The sequence below is a fragment of the Crinia signifera genome, chromosome 3, assembly GCF_055691185.1.
Source record: "Crinia signifera chromosome 3, ASM5569118v1, whole genome shotgun sequence".
NCBI classification, from domain to species: Eukaryota; Metazoa; Chordata; class Amphibia; order Anura; family Myobatrachidae; genus Crinia; species Crinia signifera.
In genome coordinates, this window is record NC_139219.1 from 284,219,334 (window position 1) to 284,243,233 (window position 23,900).

Below are 23,900 nucleotides of genomic sequence, written 5' to 3' on the forward strand. Positions count from 1 at the left end.
AGGAGCTCAGACTTGGGCAAACATATGGCCCCTATCGGGGAGACAATAAGTAATATTTTCCATTGCCGCAATATGCAAAATTTGCGATTTTAAGGTAGAGAGGGGCACCTGGAGGGTTTTTCCAATTGATGAATATATGTGCATGGTATAAATAACTGGTAATAATTGATAGGATGAACTTGATGACATAGGATGCACTGAGGGAGAAAAAATCAGTTAAAGTTCAAAAGTTCAGTGTTACAATAGAGTTACATGCATATTTCATCCCGATGTACATTCTCTGGAAGGCTGTGCCAGGCTCTGATCACATAGACCATGACGACCGGGATGGGGGATGCACCTATTAAAGCTCCCTGTTCTCCACAGACACCTTTTGTTGTGTATATGGTAAAGGCTGCACTGTGCCTTCAGTCTGCCATGTAGCGCGAAACTGGGGGAAAGGTCATCTTTGTTTTTCAGCTCTGCCGTTGTAAAAATTAATAACTGATTCTGAGGAGGAAGTAGGCAAGGACCAGCGAATCCTTTAGTGTGTGTGTGTGCATGTGTGTGTGTGTGTGTCTGTCACATGTGGGTCTCTGGGGTATATTTGCTAAAGGTCCATTTTCATCAATTACAATTCAATGGAAATTGATGCTGTAGTTCCATTTAAAAACTAATATTATAAAATCTCCATACAGTATGTACACATTTATGTGTCTATGTAAGTGTGCAGGGATGCGGTTATTTGGTCTACAGCATTATGGTAGACAGTCATTAGGTCGACACCATTAGGTCGACATGGGAAAATGTCGACATGGGTCTATGTCGACAGGTCTTTAGTTTGACAGGTCATTAGTTCGACAGTGTCTAGGTCGACAGTGAAAAGGTCTACATGGGGTTTTTCACAGTATTTTGAGCCGACACGTGCCGACAGGCAGTATTTCATGCCCTACCATCCACTAGGGCGTGGTGGGAGAAGAAAATAGTGTGCTGAGCGCAGTGATGCACCGTGCCTGATGCATTGCGAGTGGATGTGGTGCACTTTAAACTGTGTCCATGTCGACTGTGTTGACATTCAGGTGAAAAACCCCATGTCGACCTTTTCACTGTCGACCTAGACATTGTCGAACTAATGACCTGTCGAACTAATGACCTTTCAACTTAGAACCATGTGGACCTTTTCCCATGTCGACCTAGACCCATGTCGACCTAATGGTGTCGACCTAATGACTGTCGACCATCATGCTGTAGACCAAATGATCCCAATCCAGTGTGCATGCATGTGTGAGTATGTGTTTCCTGCGGTGGGCAGAGAGGGGGGTTGCACACTGTTAGTTGGGCTTCTTGGCGGGGTCTGGCATGCCACCGCCCCCACCCCCCATCCCTGTAAGAGGAAGACTGCTGCCAGTGAGCAGTACTAACTCTCACCTGTCCAGCACAAAATGATGTGCTACAGAGGGTCACTGAGTCTCCTGTATGTCCCTTCCTGGATGACCAATCGCATTGATCGTCTCCCCCCACCAGTAACCAGGTCCATCCTCCCTCTCTACGTGCCCCGCATAAATCAGGATTGGTTGTGAGTTGGGCTGCATTGGTCAAAAGAAATGTGCGTAGAATAAGATACAATACAGTCACATATGCAGCCATATTGTGAAGTGCCTGGTGTTGGTATAAGTCATCATGATAGTTTCAGAAACTACTCCTGCATATTTGTAATGTATTTACATACAGGTCTGTGTTACCAGCATTGGCCTTTTCATATATAGAACGCCCAATCACAAACCAGTGCAGCCTGCTTGTTTCCAGTAGATTCGGTCAGATTGACTCTGCAAGAACGAGCAGAGAGATCGGCTGCACCCCCCCCCCCCCCCCCCCCCACACACACACATGCAAGTGAATTTAGTAGGATACTGAGATACTCATGGGAATGTAGGGGATGGGGTAAGTGACATGGATCGCATCAATTTCCAAAGATGGTGGTGGGACCTAATGTCGTGAGAGCCCAGCCTGGACCCATGATGTGGCCAACAGCATCTCCTTTTCAGGCTTCTCCCATAGAGTAAACCGAAAAAAATAGGCAAGTGTAAGATGAATTCGGGAAAACTTCAAAAAGTTAGAAAGCCAAGAAATGATAAAAGTGGGATGGTACACAAGGTGGGGAAATCTGCCCAAGTGCTGTTTTGCATGTTCGATTTAATTTGCAATCCTGGTGCGTTTGGACACGACAAGCATGATACAAAAGGGGCACTTGCAGAACAATTGGATATTTCCCATTGAGTGCCATACAATTGGATATTTCCCATTGGTTTACTCCCCCCCCCCCCCCCCCCCCCCCCATAAAAAACAACAACCCACAATTGAATTCCACCCTAAGCATAATACAGAGAACATACAATGAAACTAAACTAGTTATAATTGGTGCATGGACAAAACATTGCAATTTCTTTAAAACATCTTCTAGTGCAGTGATGGAGAACCTTGGCACTCCAGCTGCTGTTGATCTACACATCCCAGCATGCCCTGCAACAGTTTTGTTATTTCACCATGGCAAAACTTGCAGGGCATGCTGGGATGTATAGTTCAACAGCAGCTGGAGTGCCAAGGTTCCCCATCACTGGTCTAGTGTGTACCCGGCTTAACGCTAGAGGAATCAATAGAAGGTGTATTGAATAATGGAAGGTGCAATTCAAGCGTTATAGGAGGAGTTATGATAATTATTTTGCTGTATATGAATTTTTATTAGCTGATTTCTGAGAAAATTGAAGTTTACATTCAGTGAAATTATGTTTATAATATAGCAATGACCTTATAGTAATTACTTTACAATGGCCACAATAGATACGGGTTTTGTCTTTGGAATACAAGGTCCAGATAAGAGTGAGAGACTGTAAAAGCATTTAGTAGCTAAACATATAAAGGTTTAGAAAACCAATATAAATACCTGTTGGCTCATATGCAGAGTGCCGGCCATATTTTAACAAAAACTATTTTCCTTTTATCTATAAGATGTAGAACGTGGAATTAAAGACATGCACAGTGACCTTTGCATCTTGCTGACAACGATGTGTCTGTTACTTATTCCCTACCATGTAGCATTGCTCCTTCTGACTAATTATTCTACATGTACATTCCAATACTACTGTACATGCAGTATGCACCAGTGTCTGTGCCCACCCCAATTCTGGGAGGATACTGGGATTCTCCTACATAAGTTACTCACTTACAAAAGTCATTAGCTGCAAGATGGTCAGAGCGGACATTGGGATCAAACACTATAACGCTGGCTCAGGTTTGATTATTATTGGCATATACATGACCGTGTGTGTGTGAGTGTGTGTGTTTATGTATGTGTATATGTGTGTGTGTTCATGCAAGTATACCTTTAAATTTTCAGATTCTGCTGAGTTTGCTTTGGGATGGGTTTGTCTTCCTTATTCAGTATTCGTATGTTGCACAATTGCCAATGTTTTATACTTTATGAATTACTGTTCCTGAACTAGTTGTCCTAAGTTTGTTTTTTCCTAACTAAAGATGCCTTGCATATACCAGGAGGGCAGGAGACTGTGCTTTTTGTATATGCTATATCTTTTTTTGATAATAAGTTTGTAAAAAAGCGTGTATCTGCATCAATCCAACGCGTGTGTTTGCATATATTCTGCTATAGCACCGATATATGATATTTTGCACTTTATACTTGATAGTGACAAAGATGTAAGTGCATTGTTGCAGCTGTGAATGTGCCATAGAATGACAGGCCTTAGGTGACACATTGCAGCCCCTCATGATTTTTAATCTTTGCCCTATTTGTATCTGCATATTCTTCATAGAATTGTCTCATACACACAGTCATATAGGTAATGATTTGCCATCTTCTTTATGTCACCACCTTCTAATAAGATGAATGCCACCTCTCTCTGCTTCCTATGGACATATGTGGTTTATACAGCACAATTCTTGGCCATGTCTTCTGTCATGTTAAGTAGAGTTATAAGCAGCATGGGTTACTTGTTGGAGTTAAAACCTAAAACTCGCATCCCCTGACAATACTCATATGCACACTCCTGCATCACACACCTGATCTGGCTATCCGTAGGCAATGTATACCTGTCCTCCCAGGAACTGCTGGTACTAATAGGTAGTGTTGGCACAAAGTCATGCATCGCTTCACAGGAACAATGGTGGTTTTGTGTTTGATTGCAATTTTGTTATTTTTTTTAATGTGTTTCTCCTAAGGTGTTACAGATCTTTTTGTATAGGTTTTAGTGTAGTCTTCAAGTATGTCATTTTTTTTAGCAATGACAAGCAGTTACATAGTTACACTGCAAAAACTCTATAGAAATAAATCACAACAGGGTAGCTGTATGAAGCAGTGATTAGGCAGGAGAAGTGGCCCATGGCAACCAATCAGCACTGAAGTAACATCTGTAATTTGTATAATATAAAATTAAACAGAGCAGCCAATTGGTTGCCATGGGGCACTTCTCCTCCCTTATCACTGCTTCATACCTGTACATTTACCCCAATGTCACTGCAACTTGTCGACCTTGCCACCTGTCGACCCAACGGTGTCGACCTAAGTGCTGTCGACAATATGACCGTATCCCTTCCACAGAGCATCTGTCTGGGTTATAGGCGCCTCACCTTCCATGACCTTTTATCACAATGGACATCCAAGGCAAACGCTGTCCTGCAATTATCTAGACAAAAGGACAGACAATTAAATATTAAAAACTTGAACATGCTTTTGCAAGAATTGTATTTCTTTTGAATAAATAGTTTTCTCTGATTGTACACACATTTAATGACTGTGCTATTCATTTGATACAACATGTTCTTATACCTGGATACATAATTGTGTAAGTACCGTTATTGGAATCTTGCAGATAATTTACAATGCGGCATCCTGTGCCTAGCTATGACTTTACAAATGAATAAATTATGCGTTCAAATACAAAACAACATGTTGCTGTGAAGTGATGCCACCATTGTTGTTGCAGACCACACTCATGTTATTAGGTATGCATTAGCCCACAGTGGCAGTGCCCATCTGGTGACCCCCGAATGAGGTGTTACAGAAACTGTGCTTCATGGCAGATTTCTAATATGAAAGAAGCCGCAATCCTCAAGCTCTACTTTTCCATCACACGGAATACCATTCTGTACAGGGATTGGAATTCCCTTATTTTGCAGATTTAGTATATGCTATGGCTATATGCTATGCTATGGCTATTTATCTGCTGCTGTGGAACTACACATTCCAGCATGCCCTCCCACAGTTTTGTTGTTATGGCATGCTAGAACTGTGGCAGGTGTGCTGAAGTATTTCCACAGCTCCTGGAGGGCTGCAAGTTGAATGTGGTATAGAAAAGAACACTGTGACTACGGTCACCTCATTTTGCTGTGGTGATGTTGGGGCACCACTGGAAGCATCATAACTGGTACACTCCAAACTCACCCTCGTCCCTCCACCTTTACTTCTCACCTATATTTCTTCAGCCTCATCCTCGTCTGTGTCCCTTTTGTGACACTTGAAAAGTGGCCCGGCCTCTTTCCATGAAGTGGTCATTTCTGGGCGGTAATTGGGCATAGGCCATGTGATTACATGGAACTGTCCTGTGTTGCGGGAGAGTCATGAGCATGTATTTTGGCCTGCTAGTGCACAAACAGAAATGAGACATGCTTTGTGCACGGTACAGGAGCAGGTACATAGAGCAGGGACAGTCCAGTCCACATGCAGATGCACAAGTAGCCTGCAGCCACTGTAGGTAATAGTAGCCGCAGATGCACAGACTAATGGGGCCTACACACGGGGGGATTTCAGGGCAATTTCTAAGCTATCTGACTAGATCGCTTAGAAAATGCCCCTACATCGCTCTGTTTGTAGGAGCGATAGCGATGCACGGCCCTGCATGGCGCTATTGCTCTGCGATTAATATCCCGCATGCTGGATAAATCTATTGGTACTCTTTACCTAGAACGGCGACCATCGCGACCATCGAATGCACTAAAAAACGGGTGCGATGCGATGGCCGCGATTTCCCATAGGGACCAATGTTAAAAGTCAGATTGGACGCGATTTTAGTGTTCAATGCCTCAATGCCCGCGATTTTTCCATAGGAAACAATGTTAAATGGGCCACAGAGCCCTAATAGTCCCCCTGAAGTCTGAAATGGCACCCACAATTTTTAACGGCACCCCACGATCAACGTTAACCCGAAGCGTGGCGAGCGCAGCGGTACGCGTCCTCCGACCTTTTCATACCCCCACTATCCACGTCGGCGTGGAGTTGAGAATAGAATAGTGTGGCGAGCGCAGCGAGCCCGAAGCGTGGCGAGGGGACGCGGATACCTTCACAGGTAAACGCGTCCCCTCGCGGGCTTCACAGGTGTCCGCGTCGCCACGGACACCTCTGAAGCCCGCGAGGGGACGCGTATAACTGTGAAGGTATCCGCGTCCCCTCGCGGGGCTCGCTGCGCTCGCCACGCTTCGGGCTCGGTGGCTCGCTGCACTCGCCACACTATTCTATTCTCAACTCCACGCCGACGTGGATAGTGGGGGTATGAAAAGGTCGGAGGACGCGCACCGCCGCCCCTCGCGGGCTCGCTGCGCTCGCCACGCTTCGGGTTCACGTTGATCGTTGGGTGGCGTTAAAAATTGTGGGGGCCATTTAAGACTTCAGGGGACTATTAGGGCTCTGTGGCCCATTTAACATTGTTTCCTATGTAAAAATCGCGGGCATTGAGGCATTTAACAGTAAAATCGCGTCCAATCTGACTTTTAACATTGATCCCTATGGGAAAATCGCGGGCATCGCGTCGCACCCGTTTTTTATGTACCCGCGATGCCCGCGATGGCCGCGATTTTTTACCCCCGACGCCCGCGATGCTAATCGCGGGCGCCGTTCTAGGTAAAGAGTACCAATCTATTTAATTGCTGGTCAGGGCCAGTGTTCTCACCGGAGACACTGGCCATGACAGATCACTCAGCACACATCGCTGTGCGGCGCTGTGTGCAGAGTGGTCTAGCATCACTCAGAAAAATCTCCCCGTGTGTTGGCCCTTTCAAATTTGGACTCATTGGCCAGTATTCAATGCTCTGGATTCACCGCTTTTTTCGGCGAATCAGGCTGTTTTCACTCTCTGCAGGGAATCTTTTCACTGAAAATCTGATTCACCCTATTCAACGGTCACTGTTCGCCAAAAGCGAACAGTGAATGCCGGCCAGTTCTCTGTTTTATGCTCGCTGCAATTCGCTGGTTTTGACTCTATTTTGCAGAGTGTATTCAGTGCTAGAATGGAGAACTGCTTTCACCGTGATTTTTGCCGTGTTTCACCGTTTTGCATTCGGCATCTTTTTATGGTGAACTGGAATGTTTTCTTTTAAAATAAAGTTGTTGTTTTTTATTTGTATCAAAAAATCATTAATTTTATTATTTGAAGGGTCTTGCTATTTGGATTCATGTACTTGCAGCACATGAATACATATATATTTTTTTACATGATGTCAGCAGAGGGGCGGGGAGCCGGTCATTGGATATTCACTGCACTGGGTCCCGCTCATTACATATGCACGAGTGGGACCAGCGCAGTGCTCCCTCCACCTCCCCGCCTGCCCTGCCTGCCCAGCTTCTGCTGCCTGTGTCCCCACCAGCCCTCCTTCTTTCCCCTGCTGCTGTGTGCAGCGTCCGGCACAGGCAGGGAGGCATGCGCCGGAGGGTGTGTGTGTGTGTGTGTGTACAAATTCGTCGTCAGGGGCAGATTCGCTGCACATCGTGAAAATTTTAATTGAATACCACCATAGGGTGAATTTCCACAAAATCTAAATTCTTATACTGTAATCTGACTTGAAATCTTTGCTTGTGGGAACAGTAACTTAGTAAGGATAACTTTAGCACTACTTGGCACATGAATTGTTTAGGCATTATCATTTGCTAAAATAATAGACTACAAAACTATGTTAACAAACTTAAAGTGGAAGAGCCTACTTAAGAACCTACACAACACAGGCAAAAGCAGGAAGGCACCCAAACTGCTTACTCAAGTGCCCCCCAAAAAATAATCATGGCATCCTAACACAAATTATGTAAAATTTGGCAAGCATGTTTATTTTATACACTTGCAACCGTTCAGGAGCAATCTTTCATTATTCACAAGAAAGAAAGGTCTTGATTAACTATAAAGGAGTTGAACTTGCAAAAAATAATATTTCATTTGTGTCCGGGACCTCTAGTGAGCAGTCCATCATTCTTTATATTATGCGGGATAAAAAAAAGAAGAACAAATTATATATTAGCCACTACTACATTGTATAAAATATGGAGGAACCTTAAATATTAATAGTAAAATAGTGCTAATATAAATCAAGATGGAACATATAGTATATTTTATTGATTAGAGTTCAGAATTGTTTATTTTTAAATTTATACCGTGTTCTCACTGCGAGTGAGAAATACACGGCTTTAAGGATGGACCCCCGTTCTCACTGCAAGGCAAATTCCCGGGTGAAGAAGTTCTACCCGGTAATTTGCCTTTTAACACAGGTTTTTTGGCAGTGAGAACGGGTCAACCCGTGTCTGCACACCTGGATCTCAAACTGCAAAAAATCTGTGTTAAAAGGCAAATTTCCGGGTCGACATGCTAGACCCAGGAATTTGCCTGCAGTGAGAACGCGGTATAAATGAAAAATATTATTATTAAACAATTCATTAACAATGTGGGGGCATATGTTATTATTTATTTTTTTAATTATAATGGAGGCCAGGGCCGTTTCTAGATAATTTAGCTCCCAGTAAAAAAAAAAAACTTGTTCATTATGCATCACACCGTAATGCTCCTTGGACTAAACTATGCAGCACACAGTAATGCTCTTTACACCATATTATGCTCCACGGGTGTGGTATATTTGCCCGACAGTTGGGATTCCGACAGTCATTACTCAGACATCGGAATCCCGACTGCACAGCGGGGGGAGCGAAATGCAGCCCCCTGCGGGCGCTGCTCGCCACCTATTTTATTCTCCCTCTATGGGGGTCATGGACCCCCACGAGGGAGCAGTCGGGATTCCGACGTCTGAGTAATGACTGTCGGAATCCCGACTGTCGGGGAGCCGTCCGGCACCCATGCTCCACACAGTACTGCCCATTGCATCTTAATATGCCTTACATAGTAATGCCCCTTGCACCATATTAAACCTTACATAGTAATGCACCTGACACCTTATTATACCGCACACAATACTGCCTAGGACACCTTATTATGCTCCACAGTTATGCCTCTTGCACACATCAATGCCCCACAGTATGGCTACTTACTTTTGAACTTCGTTCTCATTGCCAGGGGTTTCTTTTTTCACAGGAACCCTCTTACTTGCTGCCCACTTGGGTCATTGCAGCATCTCTCCCAGCAGCTACGAAGTCCCACCACTTCCAGATACCAGTGTTCGTGCCTGTCTTCATCCATGTTTTAAATGTCCTTCCCAAAATGGCTGCTGCCTCCTCTAGCATCCTTCAGAACTGTCTTCTCTGAGGCCATTTTTGGAAGGGACCTGTTCAACAGTACTCCATGCGAATGGACAGACTCTACACTGCTCTCCCCACACTAAATATGGCCCTGATGCAGGTAGAGAGAAGTTTAAATTTCAGATAGAAAGGGATCACAGAAAATAAAATACATTTTAAAGGCACAGATATTATATTTACACAAAGGAGTTGATATATGTTTTACTTTACATTTTTGTTTAGCATGGTACCCCCTGGCTTGTTAGGGAAAGGCATAGGGTAGTAGCAGAACTAGAGGCTTGGAGGCCCTGGGAAAACTCTGAAGGTAGACCTCCTATTTGATTTCTGTAAACCCTTAGGTCTACATGTGCAGCTGTGTAGGTACCAATCTGAACATGTTTTAGTCGTGCCAGGCATGGTAACCCTACTGAAAGCACTCTATATGCGGGCAAATTCAGACCCATTTGCACAGATCTGAATTCGTCCCTTCTTCCGATGTTTGCCTATCTGCACATGCGCATAGCCTGATTGACAGGCAGGTGGCATCCAGGGTCGATCCCCAGAGTTTCATGGACATGCCCACAAAAACAGTGGCCCCAGAGAAGGCAGACCTTCTCATCCATACAAACCAGACGTTGAGTGGCTCCTGGGTCATGCGCGGCTGCGAGCTCCGGCAAAGGAGAAGAAATAATTCGATGGTAAGTAGCCATTGAATGATTTCTCCTCAGTGCGGGCACTAGAGAATTAATATGTACATGTACAAATCCGTTTGCAGCCCTGCACAGGGATTTGGACGGCGGGGGTCTGCGTTCCAACTTGCTTGCTGGGCTCTGAATACACACCACCCAGCGGGCCCACATGGAGGGGGAGATGCATTTCTGGCAGTGCTAGCAGAAGTCCTCTAAGCTGTCTCCCTCTGCTGGCAGTGACCGGCACCACTCCAGGGCCTCCCTCACTGGGTCACTCCGTGCACAGCACCCAGTCCAGTAGCTCATCTGCTGGACCAGGCTCAGCTCCCCCTCACTGTGGTCACTGTGGCCTCCTTGCCTGCCATTATGACTCCTCTGGAGGAGGACATGTAGGAGGCCAGTACCCTCTGCTGTCTGGCTCTCTAGGCATCAGCATATGCATAGTAATAGTGTATATTTATGTATAATATACAGGGAACATGGCCGGCCAGTGTGCGGCAGGACTATATAATATACATGGGGCCAAATGTATTAGGGTGTGAGATTCAGAATGGGGCTGATTCAGGATCCGAATTCGGACCCAGCCCCAATGGTCAAGGTATGCGCATGTGAAAACCCCTACTGAACGGCTTTGGCAAGTTATACACTCACCGAGCCGTTCATTGTGGGGGGGGGCAGGGGCGGAAATGGGCAGGAACAGTGGAATGCCCAGCGTTTTATGGGCGTCCCCGTGTAAATACAGCTCAGACTGACTTTTATTTCCAAAGGGGAGATGTCTGACTATTCATTTATGCAAGTTTTTCGACACTATTGAAGGCACCTTTTGCCCATGCCTTTTCACTTTTTTGGGGGGGGAGCGGCAAAAAATGGTGGGCAATCCGATGGAAATGAGGCAGTGACACTACTAATAGGGACGGGCGGCTGACATCACCGAATGTCAGCTGTCTGCCCTGTCCTCGCACAGGGCGCACGCAAAGCTAAGACACCTGGATGTACTAAGTTAAAAATGCATTTTCGGGGGTCTTACCGCATTTTCAAATGTATTAAGACCCGGGTGGCAATACCATATAGAAGCCTATGGGCTTCTTTTCGACACCCGCCACCTCCGCCGTAGATGCCGACCCCCTCTCCCTGGCTTACCTTCCTCCAGGGAGCCTGGACCCGGAAAGGTTATCCCCCCCCCAGAAACACCTAGGACGTCCTTCCGGCTGCAGGGGGAGGAGGAGGCGCCGGGGACAGGCTGCTTAGGCTTTCGGCACCCAGGAGGAGGAGGCACCCAGGGAGGAGGCACCCAGGGATGTGATGGAGACACCCGCCCCCCCCGCACACCACATCACAGGTATTGCGGGGGCCTCCGTCACTGCATTGCTATACATTGCTTAGTACATATGCGACAGCATCACTACGATAGGGCGGTGATGTTACATAGTTACATAGTAGGTGAGGCAGAATAAATACTTGTATTTTAATACATCCAGCCCATGAAGCTGGGCACACACTATACGCATACTTGACTACTTTTGAAAACTGGTTTCAGGGAGATTATAGCTGGCAGTAGAATTAAGGGTTTGTGTCATGCTCCACCCAAAGGTTGTGGTTAGTTCCATATATGGGTGTATATGTGCTTAAATGCTTGTTGCAAGATATTTCTAGATAACATTAGTAACTATATACTTTGGGAAATGTAGCAGGTATAGATAATAACAGTGCTGCCTACAATATTGGATTATTTGTTTGCAATTATTTGCTGTGAGATTTAGTTTATTCTCTCTCAGCACAACATACTTGATAATAAATATGATGCCTATGTAATAAATTCCAAGTGCAAATCCCATCTGATTGTATATATCTCTGATTTATTTTTTTCCCCCAAAAAAAGGTAACAGCTGCATGAGGTGGGTTAGGAGAAATCAGGGAGATTATAGACTCTTCAGGGAGACAGGGAAATTGCAGAATGCAACTATGATTATACGTTGTGAACAATTTATTGTTACGATTCACATCACAAGGATAATGATCCGTGTGTACCCATCTTAACATCCTTGTCCATCTGTACTCTTTTCCTTGGTTCTAGACTGTGATTGCAGCGGCTGATTGATGACAAGCTCCAATAATTACAGTGGCAGGCACTGCATGGCCAAAGTTATCCACCTTTTATTATTATCTTTTAATTCTAAGGAGACACAAAGTTTCCTTAATGCCATACAGGGAATATAGTGTAACAAATAAACATATCAGTGGTAGAGTAAATGTAAGTTGACATGTCTTTGGAACAACAGATAAACTGACACCCTAGGTAGTACACGGACACAGGGTTGGGTAACTCGCTGTATATTGGCAAATAATGGAGGTGAATCACAGTAAAGGGAACACAGTTCAACGGTGAATGAGTCTGTATACAACAAAGAGTGAGCACACAGATTAGGAGTTGCTGAATGGGGCTAGGAGGCGAGACAAAGAAGCACTGCAAACAAGAGCAAAGCTAGGGATGAACATGAACTAGGGAGGGCCTGTCTGTGATAGCTTACATGATATGAGGAGTGGTGAACAGTTGGAGAGTGATCTGGGTGTAAGTGAAGGTCAGAGGATGACAGGAGAGTGGAGATTTGGGAGGAAGAATTGTAAAAAGCTGTATTTGAGTGAATTCCTGTGGAGGATGAGACATCTTGGATATGAGTGTGAAAAGAGGTAACCATAATGAAGTAGAGGTGACAGTAGAAGGAAGTGCAGAGGGGGAAGGAGGGAGTGTGAATAGAAATGAGGTTGTCTATGTAGGAGGAACCAGAATGATTAATTGTTGTATATTTAAAGAGTATGAACTGGAGTTGGAAGGGGATTAGTAGCCAGTGATGCAGGTTGAAAGGAGTAAAAGATCCTCAGCAGTCATCATGATAGATTGAAATGGGGATTAGGAAGTAAGAGGGACAGAGAGAAGCAGGTTACAGTATTCTAGGCAGAGATGAGTGTAAATGGCAAGAGTGAGATGTATTCTGAATGTTGGGGTGAAACACGTGCAGAAAATGAGGGTGACACACTGGGAATGGTCAGGAGGGAGACATTTTTGACAATGATGGTGGGTTCGAGGATGGGGCTCTGGAGGAATAGGAGTTAGTTTTGGACATGTTTTCGAATAAAATGTTGGGATATCCAGGATACAATGACAGAGGGAAAGGAAAGACTCACCTGAGGAAGAAATGTCTGGTGAAAACAGGTACATTTAAGAGTCATCACTATGGGGAGGAGATGGGGAAAAGTGGCTTAAAGGAATAAAAAAGTGATATCTTGGTCAACATATGACAAATTTATACTGAGCTTCCACATTTCTTAAATACCTTTTCTTAATTTTTTTATGTGACAATGAAGTTCCTGATGTTTTTGCTTTTGCAAATGATATTATGTTTTTGAGGTTTTGTTATTTACAGTTTCTTATATAGCGTAGAAAATACTGTTGCGCTTTACAATAGGATGCATAGGTAGTTCCTTAATATTGTAGGTGTTTTTTAGTTCCAATTGCAGTATAATCGAATGTGCTAAACCTGAATAAAACCTATCCAGATGGTGTAGTGTGAATTCTGTACTAATCTATGGATGTTATATTCTCTGACCTAGGCCAGGATGTGCAGTGAAGGAACAGGAATGGAGAAGGAGCTGGATGGAAAGCTGAAAGGCAGACCAGACCCGAAAAAAGTGGACCCCAACATCGATGGGGGATGGGCATGGATGGTTGTTCTCTCCTCATTCCTCGTCCACGTGCTGGTTATGGGATCCCAGATGGCTCTCGGGGTACTCAACATGGAATGGCTTGAAGAGTTCCATCAAACCAGAGGTCTGACAGCTTGGATCAGTTCCCTTACGATGGGCATCACACTGATAGTAGGTATGAAACTGCATGAGGGTGACAAAATATGTTAATTCATATTCATGGCACATTCGGATTTGTAGTTATTGGTTTTAGCCTGGGCAGATCAGACTCATAGTTCCACAGCAGAACCCAATAATTTTATTCTAATTTAACACCACTATCAGCCCGGTACCCACAGCCCAGGGGTACCGGGGACAGCACCAGGCTTCAGCCTGGGCAGGTAAGTTCTGGAGGGGAAACCCCTTCATTAGGGGGGTCCCCACTTCCCCAGGACCCCTGCACAGGCTCACCGGTCTAATGCTTTGGCCGGGGGGGACTTGTATAAAAAGTCTCCCCCCGGCTGTGGCATTACCCAGCTGGCTGGTTCTGCCTGGTGCTGGTTCTTGAAATACGGGGGACCCCTACTCATTTTGTCCCCCTTATTTTGGGAAGCAGGACCGGCCCTTGGGATGGTTTTAAAAAAATAATGGGAACCCTATTTCAATTGTTCCCTGACATTTTAAAACCAGGACCGGCTCTTTGAGCCTGGGGTTGGTTACAGCTGTGAGGGGGACCCTACGCAGTTTTTTTTAAAAAAATATATATTTTTCAAGTTTTTTTACACTGCAACCTGCACGGATAATCTGTGCAGGCTGCCAATACGAATTTGTATTAAAAAATATGAATCTGTATTTCAAAAAATACAAATCTGTATTTAAAAATACAAATTTCGGTACTTGTTTCCTAGCACGGCGCCCATCTCGTTGATTGTATGCCTTAAGTTTAAGGCACTTAAGGCATACAATCAACGCGATGAACCCGATTTTGTGTCAACCACCAGCTAATTTGCCGGTGAAAGACAAAATCGCATTGATCGCGTCCATCGCGGTCCCTAATAAGGTGCCGCAATGCGATCAACCCGATTTTACATAGATGACAATGTGAAATGGGCCAATATGGCCCATTTCACATTGAATATGGTTAAAAAGTATGTTTAATGCCCCCCCATTTTTAACGCCACCCCACTATTGACGCCAACCCGAAGCGTGGCGAGCGCACCGAGCCCGCGAGGAGCGACGGCACGCGTCCTCTGACCTTTTCATACCCCTGCTATCTACGTCGGCGTGGAGTTGATTTTATAAAGTGTGGCGAGCGCAGCGAGCCACCTAGCCCGAAGCTTGGCGAGGGGACACGGATACCTGTGAAGCCCGCAAGGGGACGCGGTTACCTGTGAAGGTATCCGCGTCCCCTCGCCACGCTTCGGGCTCGGTGGCTCGCTGCGCTCGCCACACTTTGTAAAATCAACTCGATGCCAACATGGATAGTAGGGGTATGAAAAGGTCGGAGGACGCGTACCGCCGCCCCTCGCGGGCTCGCCACGCTTCGGGTTGGCGTCAATAGCGGGGTGGCGTTAACAATGTGGGGGCATTTCAAACATCAGGGGGGTTTTCTATTAAAATGGGGGGTTTTTGGGGCATTACACATTAAAATCAATGTAAAATCTGGTCTCAGGGACCATTTTACATTGATTCCAATGTAAAAATCGCGTCGATCGCATCGCATGCGATTTGGTTGGCATGCGATCGACGCGATTTTTCCGACCCGATGGATACAATCAAAATCGGTGGCGCCGTGCTAGGAAACAAGTACCCAAATTTCTATTGGCAAAAATACAAATCCATACGCCATCGGAAAATACGAAGCAGTCAAAAACGACTGCTTTGTAAATTTCCCTCCGGAATACGAATTTGTAAATGAAATGCGATGGCGATGCCAGTCGTATTCATTCGTATTAAGAATACGAATATGAATTTTCGTATTCTTAGTAAATTTCCCCCAACGTCTTAATTCCTTTGAAGACAGTAGACCAATGTGTGACTCTCCAGACTCCCTCTAGGCCAGGGGTGCCAAACTCAAATTCATCGGGGGCTGCATCAGCAGTTTGGTCACCCTCAAAGGGCCGGTTGTATCTGTAGGACTATGTGTCCACTCTTTATTATGTCAGGGCTTAGGCTGCGGGAGGGAAGGTCAGGGCTTAGGCTGCGGGAGGGAAGGTCAGGGCTTAGGCTGCGGGAGGGAAGGTGAGGGCTTAGGCTGTGGGAGGGAAGGTCAGGGTTTAAGCTGTGGGAGGAAGTTCAGGGCTTAGGTTGCAGAGGGAAGGTCAGGGTTTAAGCTGTGGGAGGAAGTTCAAGGCTTAGGTTGCTGTCTTAAATGTCGGGGTTTAGGCTGCTGGAAGAAAGGATTAAGATGTAGGCTGAGGAGAGGGTTAGACTGGGGGTGGGAGGAGCAGGGAGGTTATGTTTGTGCTGTGGGGGCAGGGGGGGGGGGGTTAGATTTAACAGCACATCCAGCCTTTTCTCCATCTATCCCCAGCAGCGCAGCATGACTTTTGCACAAACCCTCAGACCCTTCCCCACTCTGTCTTAGGTGATGGTTCCCTGAAGCTGTAACCCCCTCCCCTGCCAGAGCCCCCTCCCCTGCTACCACCATGGTCTTAGCGCAGGGCAGCATAGTATCATAGCCAGCCACCCCCATCCTCGCTCACCTCGATGTGACATGTGCAGAACTCGGGAGCCTGCTGAGAATGTCCCCGCAGCGCTGGCAGTGATATAATAACGTGCCGGTCTCTGCGGAGAAGCTGCCCAGAGATGTAGGAAGGAAGGCTTATCACATGACCCCCTCGCAGGTCCCGGCAGCAGCGGCCGCAATCGATCTGACTGGGGGTGGTACCTGAAAGTCCTGGAGCCTCCTCCCACAAGTTCAGCAGTGGGAGGAGACGGGGCCACGTAAGATAAGCCTGATAGAAGGCCAAAAGTTGCCCAGACAATGGCACCCCAGTCTCACCCACTCGCGGGTTTAGCGCCGCCCACACATTTTGGCCGGGGACACTACAGGGCTGATTTATGAAATGTATCAAATATATCATCCCTACCTCCTGTGGTGTCCCCGGCCGAATTGTGTGGGCGGCGCTAAACCCGCGAGTGGGTGAGACTGGGGTGCCATTGTCTGGGGCGCTAGTGGGTGGACCCATATGCAGCTTTCGGCCTCACATGTGGCCGGCCTCCCGGGAAAGTTCCCGGTGGCTTAAATGGCCAATCCGCCCCTGCAAGCTGCTATTGCACATCCCACAGCTCAGAGACGGCAAACAGAGAAGGCAGCCCGGCTCGCATTATTCTCCCCCATCCTGCGACGGTCTCCCCGCCACCGCCCGCAGCCACCCAGGCTGACTGAGATGAACTCTTTGCGGCTGCCAGTGACAGCGGCAGACCGCGGCCTTACAAGGAGCAACTGCAGGAACATATCGCGCGGGGAGCCCGGGGTGCAGGGTTGAGGGAGCAGGAGGGCCCCCGGCTGTCGTTTTTTAGTCCTCACCACTCTGTGCTCTTTCGCCCACTGAAAGCCAGCCAGTAAAACAACGGGTGCGGTAAGAGCTGCGCTGGAACCCTGCGTATTAGGGTTAGTATTGGTGCAAGCCCTCCAGCTCTCCATTGGCTGGCGGGAATGCTGTAATTATTACAGTGTAATAGTGAAGGCTGGCGGCGGCTGCGCGGGCCACATTACGAGGTCTGGCGGGCCGGATTTGGCCCACGGGCCTTGTGTTTGACACCTATGCTCTAGGCAGTCAGTGCGCAACAGGACTGCAGCTGTGTTATAAGCACAGGCAATACATATAACATCCACTGTGTTCTTTTGAAGGTCCCTTTATTGGCTTGTTCATTAACACATGTGGATGTCGCAAGACTGCAATTATTGGAGGGTTCCTGACATCCCTTGGCTGGGTGCTAAGCGCCTTTGCTACCAATGTGCACTTTCTATTCCTGACATTTGGCGTAACAGCTGGTAAGTAAGCGAAGGTCTTATTATTATACAGTTAAGCACTTTGGACACTAGCTATTTACTTAAATATCTTAAAATGACAATTATTTAATAAATATGAATTTGAAATGCAGATCATCAGCTTTAATACGAGGGTATTCACATCAAAATTGGAAGAAGTGTTTAGGAATTATAGGCGTGTAATATGTAGCCTACTGTTTTTTAAGGAACCAAAAGTAATTGGACTTCGGACTCACATGTTGTTTCGTGGACACATCTGGGCTATTTCTTTATCAATTAACCCAGCAAAAGATCTGGAGTTGATTCCAAGTGTGGCATTTGTATTTAGAAGCTGTTGTTGTGAACACAGCATGCATTAAAAGGCGCTCTAAATGTAAGTAAAAGAGGCTATCCTAAAGCTGGGTACACACCGGGGTAATGTGGGCACAATTTGCTCAGTGGGTATGTGGGATTGTGCTTGCTTGCGGGCGCAAGTGACGTATGCTTGGTTTGATGTGTTGCACATCAAACAAAATCGAAATGGCTAATGTACTGTAGTATGCTAATGAAGAACTGAACATTAAAGTCTTCTCAGTGTGTACACACAATCTGGGCTGAGGGGCATTCATTCCGATGTCAGATGTCAGGTTTGGGACATTCTAAAAAAAAATAATGCACTGGTGAGCTTGGCAGCGCAAAAAGGCATGTATGTCCACAGAAGTCAACAGTGGTGGATAATCGCAGGATTCTTTCCATGAAAGATAAAAAAACTCTTTACAAAATCCAGCCCAGTGAAGAACACTCTGTATGGGCTGGGAACATCATTATCCAAGCCAACCATAAAGAGAAGACTACACAAAAACAAGCAAATACAGTACACAGTGTTCACCACAAGGTGCAAACCATTCATGATTCTCAAGAACAGAAAGGCTACTATTGACTTTGCCAAACAAAACAAAAAATCTAAAAAGGCCAACTTACACACTAGACGATATAGTTTACAAACTATATCATCACCAATTTCCAGTTGAACGATATAGTGCATACAGTGCATGCCGAATTCAGTTGAGTTGAGTTATGCCATCAGGTCCCCCGCTGAACAAGCAGTCATTGATGATAATGACTGACCATTAGGAACATGCATCGTTACTGAGCATACACACTAATCGATATTCCATACAATGTCGTAACAGGAGGTATAGGTGTATAATTAGATGTCTCCTGCTTGCATTTGGGATTCAGTTCTGCATTCTAGGACACCTGCTTCGGTTCATCTGTGACACCATTGGCTGGCTGAGGATCATGGAAGCCAGCTCCTACAAATAGACCAAGAAATCTCCATTGGAAGACTGAGATCCTGGCCTCTGCACTCCCCCAAAAAGAAAGTGCCCCCTCCCAAGATGCAGTCATTAGGTTGACAGTCAAAAGGTGGACAAATTGAAAAATGTTGACGTACGATAGGTCAACATGGTCAAAAGGTTAACACAAGCAAAATGTCCACATATAAAAAAGGTCGACATGAGTTTCCATGATTTTTTATTTAAACCCGACTTTAGCATCCCAGTGGGCGTAGAGGGAGACTAAAATGATGTAGTGAAGTCCATGCCCGAAGCGGTATACTTACAGTATATGGTATACTTACAGTATACCTATGTCAACATAGACACCAAAAAAGTGAAAAACTCATGTAGATCTTTTACCATGTCAACCTTTTAACATCTACATTTTGACCATGTCGACCTTAATGCATGTCAACCTTTTTGATGTGTCGACCTTTTGACTGTCGGACAATATTAGTCAACATTTTGACTGTCGACCTAGTCGATCTAACAAGTGACTGAAGAGTCTGTCAATCAACTGATGTCGGGATTCTGACGGTCAGTACTCCGACATTGGAATCCCTACTGTTTAAATGCCCGACAGTCAGGATCCCGACTGAAAGGGGCTATTCTCCCTTGTGGGGGTCCACGACCCCCATAGAGGGCTCCTTTGCGCTAGCCCCCCTATCGGGGCACCGGCAGTCGTGATTCCGATGTCGGGATACTGAACGCCGGTATCCGGATTGTCGGACCGTCGTACCACACCCATACTAAGGTCTATTTCTTGGTTATCTCAAATGTTCCACAAAGCCAGCAAAACAACCAAACTGGTTATATATACTTGAAAGTGGAAAGATACCTGCTCTCTCATCAACAGAGAACACAAACATAACTTATACCGCTTTAACATCGCAAAGTCGGTCGGATGATCCCGGCTCTGACTCAGGTCTAATCCTTTCACATTAAACCTGGGTTGCCCGTTATACACAGGGCGACCTAGATTTAAACCTTCTTATATCCTGGGTTGAATTGCTGGGTTGGTCAACCAGGGTTATTAGGTTCGGTGCTTTCACACCACACCATGACCCGGGTTGACCATGTAGCATCCCGGCTATAACCCAGGTTTTAGAGACGATGTGTAAGGGGTATAAAAGAGTAAAATCCTTATAAATGTAAGCAAAATAAAATTATCTGTATATACTTCTGCAAAAGAGCAATTGCATCAATGCCTGCACACATTAAGGTACCCCCCACCCCCCCCCCTCACCCCATCTTCTCAGACAACACAACCATGAGAAACAGAGGCAATATACACTGTAATACAGAAATTAAGCAGAACTATACAAGACAGGTTACAAGCTAGATGCTCACAAAGGATAAAGTTTAGTATGATCTGATACATTGTGAATTTGTGTGTTCCTTTCCCAGGAATCGGAAGCGGCATGGTATATCTGCCTGCGGTGGTGATGGTTGGCCAGTATTTTCAGAAACATCGAGCCCTAGCACAAGGACTGAGTACCACGGGTACTGGCTTTGGGACATTCCTGATCACTGTGCTGCTGAAGTATTTGTGTGCAGAGTTTGGCTGGAGAAATGCCATGATCATCCAGGGAGCAGTCACTCTCAACCTGTGCGTTTGTGGAGCCCTCATGAGGCCTCTGGACCGCAGGGATACGTACAGTGCGGAGAAGGCTGGTGGTCACAGAGATACCAGGGAAGTCTCCCTGCTGGATGCTGAGAGGGCTAACAATCCATTACACGAGGAAGAAGGAAGAGACTTAAGAACTGACAAGGAAGAGAAATGGAACAAGGAAGACACAAGTGATGAGACTGTTCTAAAGAACACAAGCAAACTCAGTATACTGAAGTCCTTGACTCGAATGACAGTGACTGTGAGGTCCGGCTTCTGGGCCTGGTATTCTAGCTACTTTGGGGCAGCCTCTCTCTTCACCAACAAGGTCTTTGTAGCTTTTGTCTTGTGGGCACTGCTGGCTTACTGCAGCTTTGTCATCCCGTTCATCCACCTCCCAGAGATTGTGGAGCTGTACGGCATGGCCGAGCAGAACAACGTCTTTCCCCTCACCTCCATAATTGCCATTGTCCATATTTTTGGGAAGATTATCCTGGGTATTCTTGGAGACATGTCTTGTGTCAGTGCTTGGAATGTCTTCATCGCCTCCAATTTTACCCTAGGTGTCTGCATCCTCATCCTCCCCCTTATGCATATATACGCTGGTCTGGCTGTGGTCTGTGCACTTATTGGGTTCTCAAGTGGTTACTTCTCTCTCATGCCAGTGGTAACTGAAGATTTAGTGGGCATCAAGCAGCTGGCAAATGCCTATGGGATCATTATCTGTGCCAATGGGATATCAGCACTTTTGGGGCCTCCATTTGCAGGTAATGTCATCGTTTGGTTCAAATTCTTTAAAATAAAAAACAAAAAAACAGAATGTATGTGTTATGTAAGTACATATTTGTATTTTATTTGCAAGTACAGTACAGTAACAGGCCATACACACTAATCATTACATTAATGTTGGCCGCAGAAAGGAGAACAAATGCAATGACTTGTCTGTAGGCTAGCACAGCTGGTTAGAAGTCTGTGTAATGCTAACCTGTTGGCCTGCATTGCTCCTACATAACGGTACAGACGGTAATGCATCCCCTCTGTGTTCTCTACAAAGCATAATGCATTATTAAAAAGTACTTTTTCATTTCAATTAAAAAATGTTTTAATAATAATAATTAGCTCAAGGCAACTTTCAAGCATCAAGGCAAATTAGCCACAAAGTGCCTGTCCTTCCGCAGTACCCAGTGCCTATCCTTCTGCAGTACCCAGTGCCTATCCTTCCACAGTATCCAGTGCCTATCCTTTCCCAGTACCCAGTGCCTATCCTTCCCTAGCACCCAGTGCCTATCCTTCCGCAGTACCCAGTGCCTATCCTCAGCCAGTGCCCATCCTTTCCCAGTACCCTGTGCCTATCCTTTCCCAGTACCCAGTGCCTATCCTTCCCTAGCACCCAGTGCCTATCCTTCTGCAGTACCCAGTGCCTATCCTTTCCCCGTACCCAGGTATGCCTATCCTTTTCCAGTACCCAGGTATGCCTATCCTTTCCCAGTATCCAGTGCCCGTCCTTACCTAGTGCCTATGTACCCAGTGCCTATCCTCAGCCAGTGCCCATCCTTTCCCAGTTCTCAGTGCCTATCCTTCCGCAGTACCCAGTGCCTATCCTTCCGCAGTGTCCAGTGCATATCCTTTCCCGGTACCCAGGTATGCCTATCCTTTTCCAGTACCCAGGTATGCCTATCCTTTCCCAGTATCCAGTGTCCATCCTTTCCCAGTACCTAGTGCCTATCTGTACCCAGTGCCTATCCTCAGCCAGTGCCCATCCATTCCCAGTTCTCAGTGCCTATCCTTCCCTAGCACCCAGTGCCTATCCTTCCGCAGTACCCAGTGCCTATCCTTCCGCAGTATCCAGTGCATATCTGACCCCAGTACCCAGTGCCTATCCTCACCCAGTACCCATCCTTTCCCAGTACCCGGTGCCTATACTTTCCCAGTACCCAGTGCCTATCCTTTCCCAGTACCCAGTGCCTATCATTTCTCAGTACCCAGTGCTCATCCTTTCCCAGTACCCAGTGCCTATCCTTACCTAGTGCCTATCCTTTCCCAGTGCCCATCCTTTCCCAGTAACTAGTGCCTATACTTTCTCAGTACCCAGTGTCTATCTGTCCCCACTGCCTATCCTTCTGCAGTACCCAGTGGCTATCCTTTTCCAGTACCCAGTGCCTATCCTTTCCCAGTACCCAGTGCCTATCATTTCTCAGAACCCAGTGCTCATCCTTTCCCAGTACCCAGTGCCTATCCTTACCTAGTGCCTATCCTTTCCCAGTGCCCATCCTTTCCCAGTAACTAGTGCCTATCCTTTCTCAGTACCCAGTGTCTATCTGTCCCCACTGCCTATCCTTCTGCAGTACCCAGTGGCTATCCTTTCCCAGTACCCAGTGGCTATCCTTTCCCAGTACCCAGTGGCTATCCTTTCCCAGTACCCAGTGGCTATCCTTTCCCAGTACCCAGTAACTTAGTGAATATCTTTTATATATGTTCTCATTCCCCCTCTCTCTCCTTATGTTCCCAGTGCCAGGTAGTGCCCAGGGCCTATGGATATGTCAGTACACAGTGCCTATCCCGGTCCCTCTGTCTCATCATGTCCCTCCTGCACACCTGTTCCCAGTGCCCACTGCCTATCTCAGTGCCTATCTGTGCACTCATACTCCTTTATGGAGAACATCCAAGCTGAGAGTTGGTCTATGGCTACGAAGACTGGGCACAGCAGTAGTGACTCAGAGGGGGAAATTTACTAATCAGATCCTGTCTATTATCTTCTAGACCCATGCGCAGTTTGCCGATGATCGCTCCATTGTGTGATAATAGGTCATTACTTATAAACATGAAACAAGGATGACCTGACTCTGTGGCCAGCTGTGATGATTTTTATAGGCCTCCATTGCTCAGTAGTTTCTTGTAGGACAGAATAGTCTAAAGCCCCGTACACACAAGGCGATTAGCGGCACTGCTGATATAGTTATCTAGATTACGGAGCTGCTGGGCAAATGATTAAGCACATACCCACTGAATGTTATCATTTATCAATATCGTTTAGGGATGTTGAGCTGGGGAGAGAGGCTGTACTGCGACAGGTTGTCATCTCTCTCCCTCTAGTTTATTTTTTTCACGGGGGCCCCACCCCAGAGGCCCA

At 46.2% G+C, this 23,900-nt stretch overlaps 1 protein-coding gene across 4 annotated transcripts in view; it reads left to right on the forward strand.

Annotated features, from left to right (window-relative positions):
• The window catches only part of SLC16A14 (solute carrier family 16 member 14), a 42,729-nt gene that overhangs the window by 14,490 nt on the left and 4,339 nt on the right, over positions 1–23,900 (forward strand). For 2 of the 4 annotated variants that reach the window (XM_083178325.1, XM_083178323.1), the window contains 3 exons: positions 13,774–14,041; positions 17,702–17,845; positions 20,569–21,537. In XM_083178325.1, the coding sequence (XP_083034451.1) occupies positions 13,780–14,041; positions 17,702–17,845; positions 20,569–21,537 (1,375 nt within the window). In that variant the 5' untranslated portion in view covers positions 13,774–13,779. Of the gene's footprint in view, positions 1–3,152; positions 3,269–13,773; positions 14,042–17,701; positions 17,846–20,568; positions 21,538–23,900 lie in introns of those variants that run through there. The other 2 variants (XM_083178324.1, XM_083178326.1) reach the window with 2 other exon arrangements.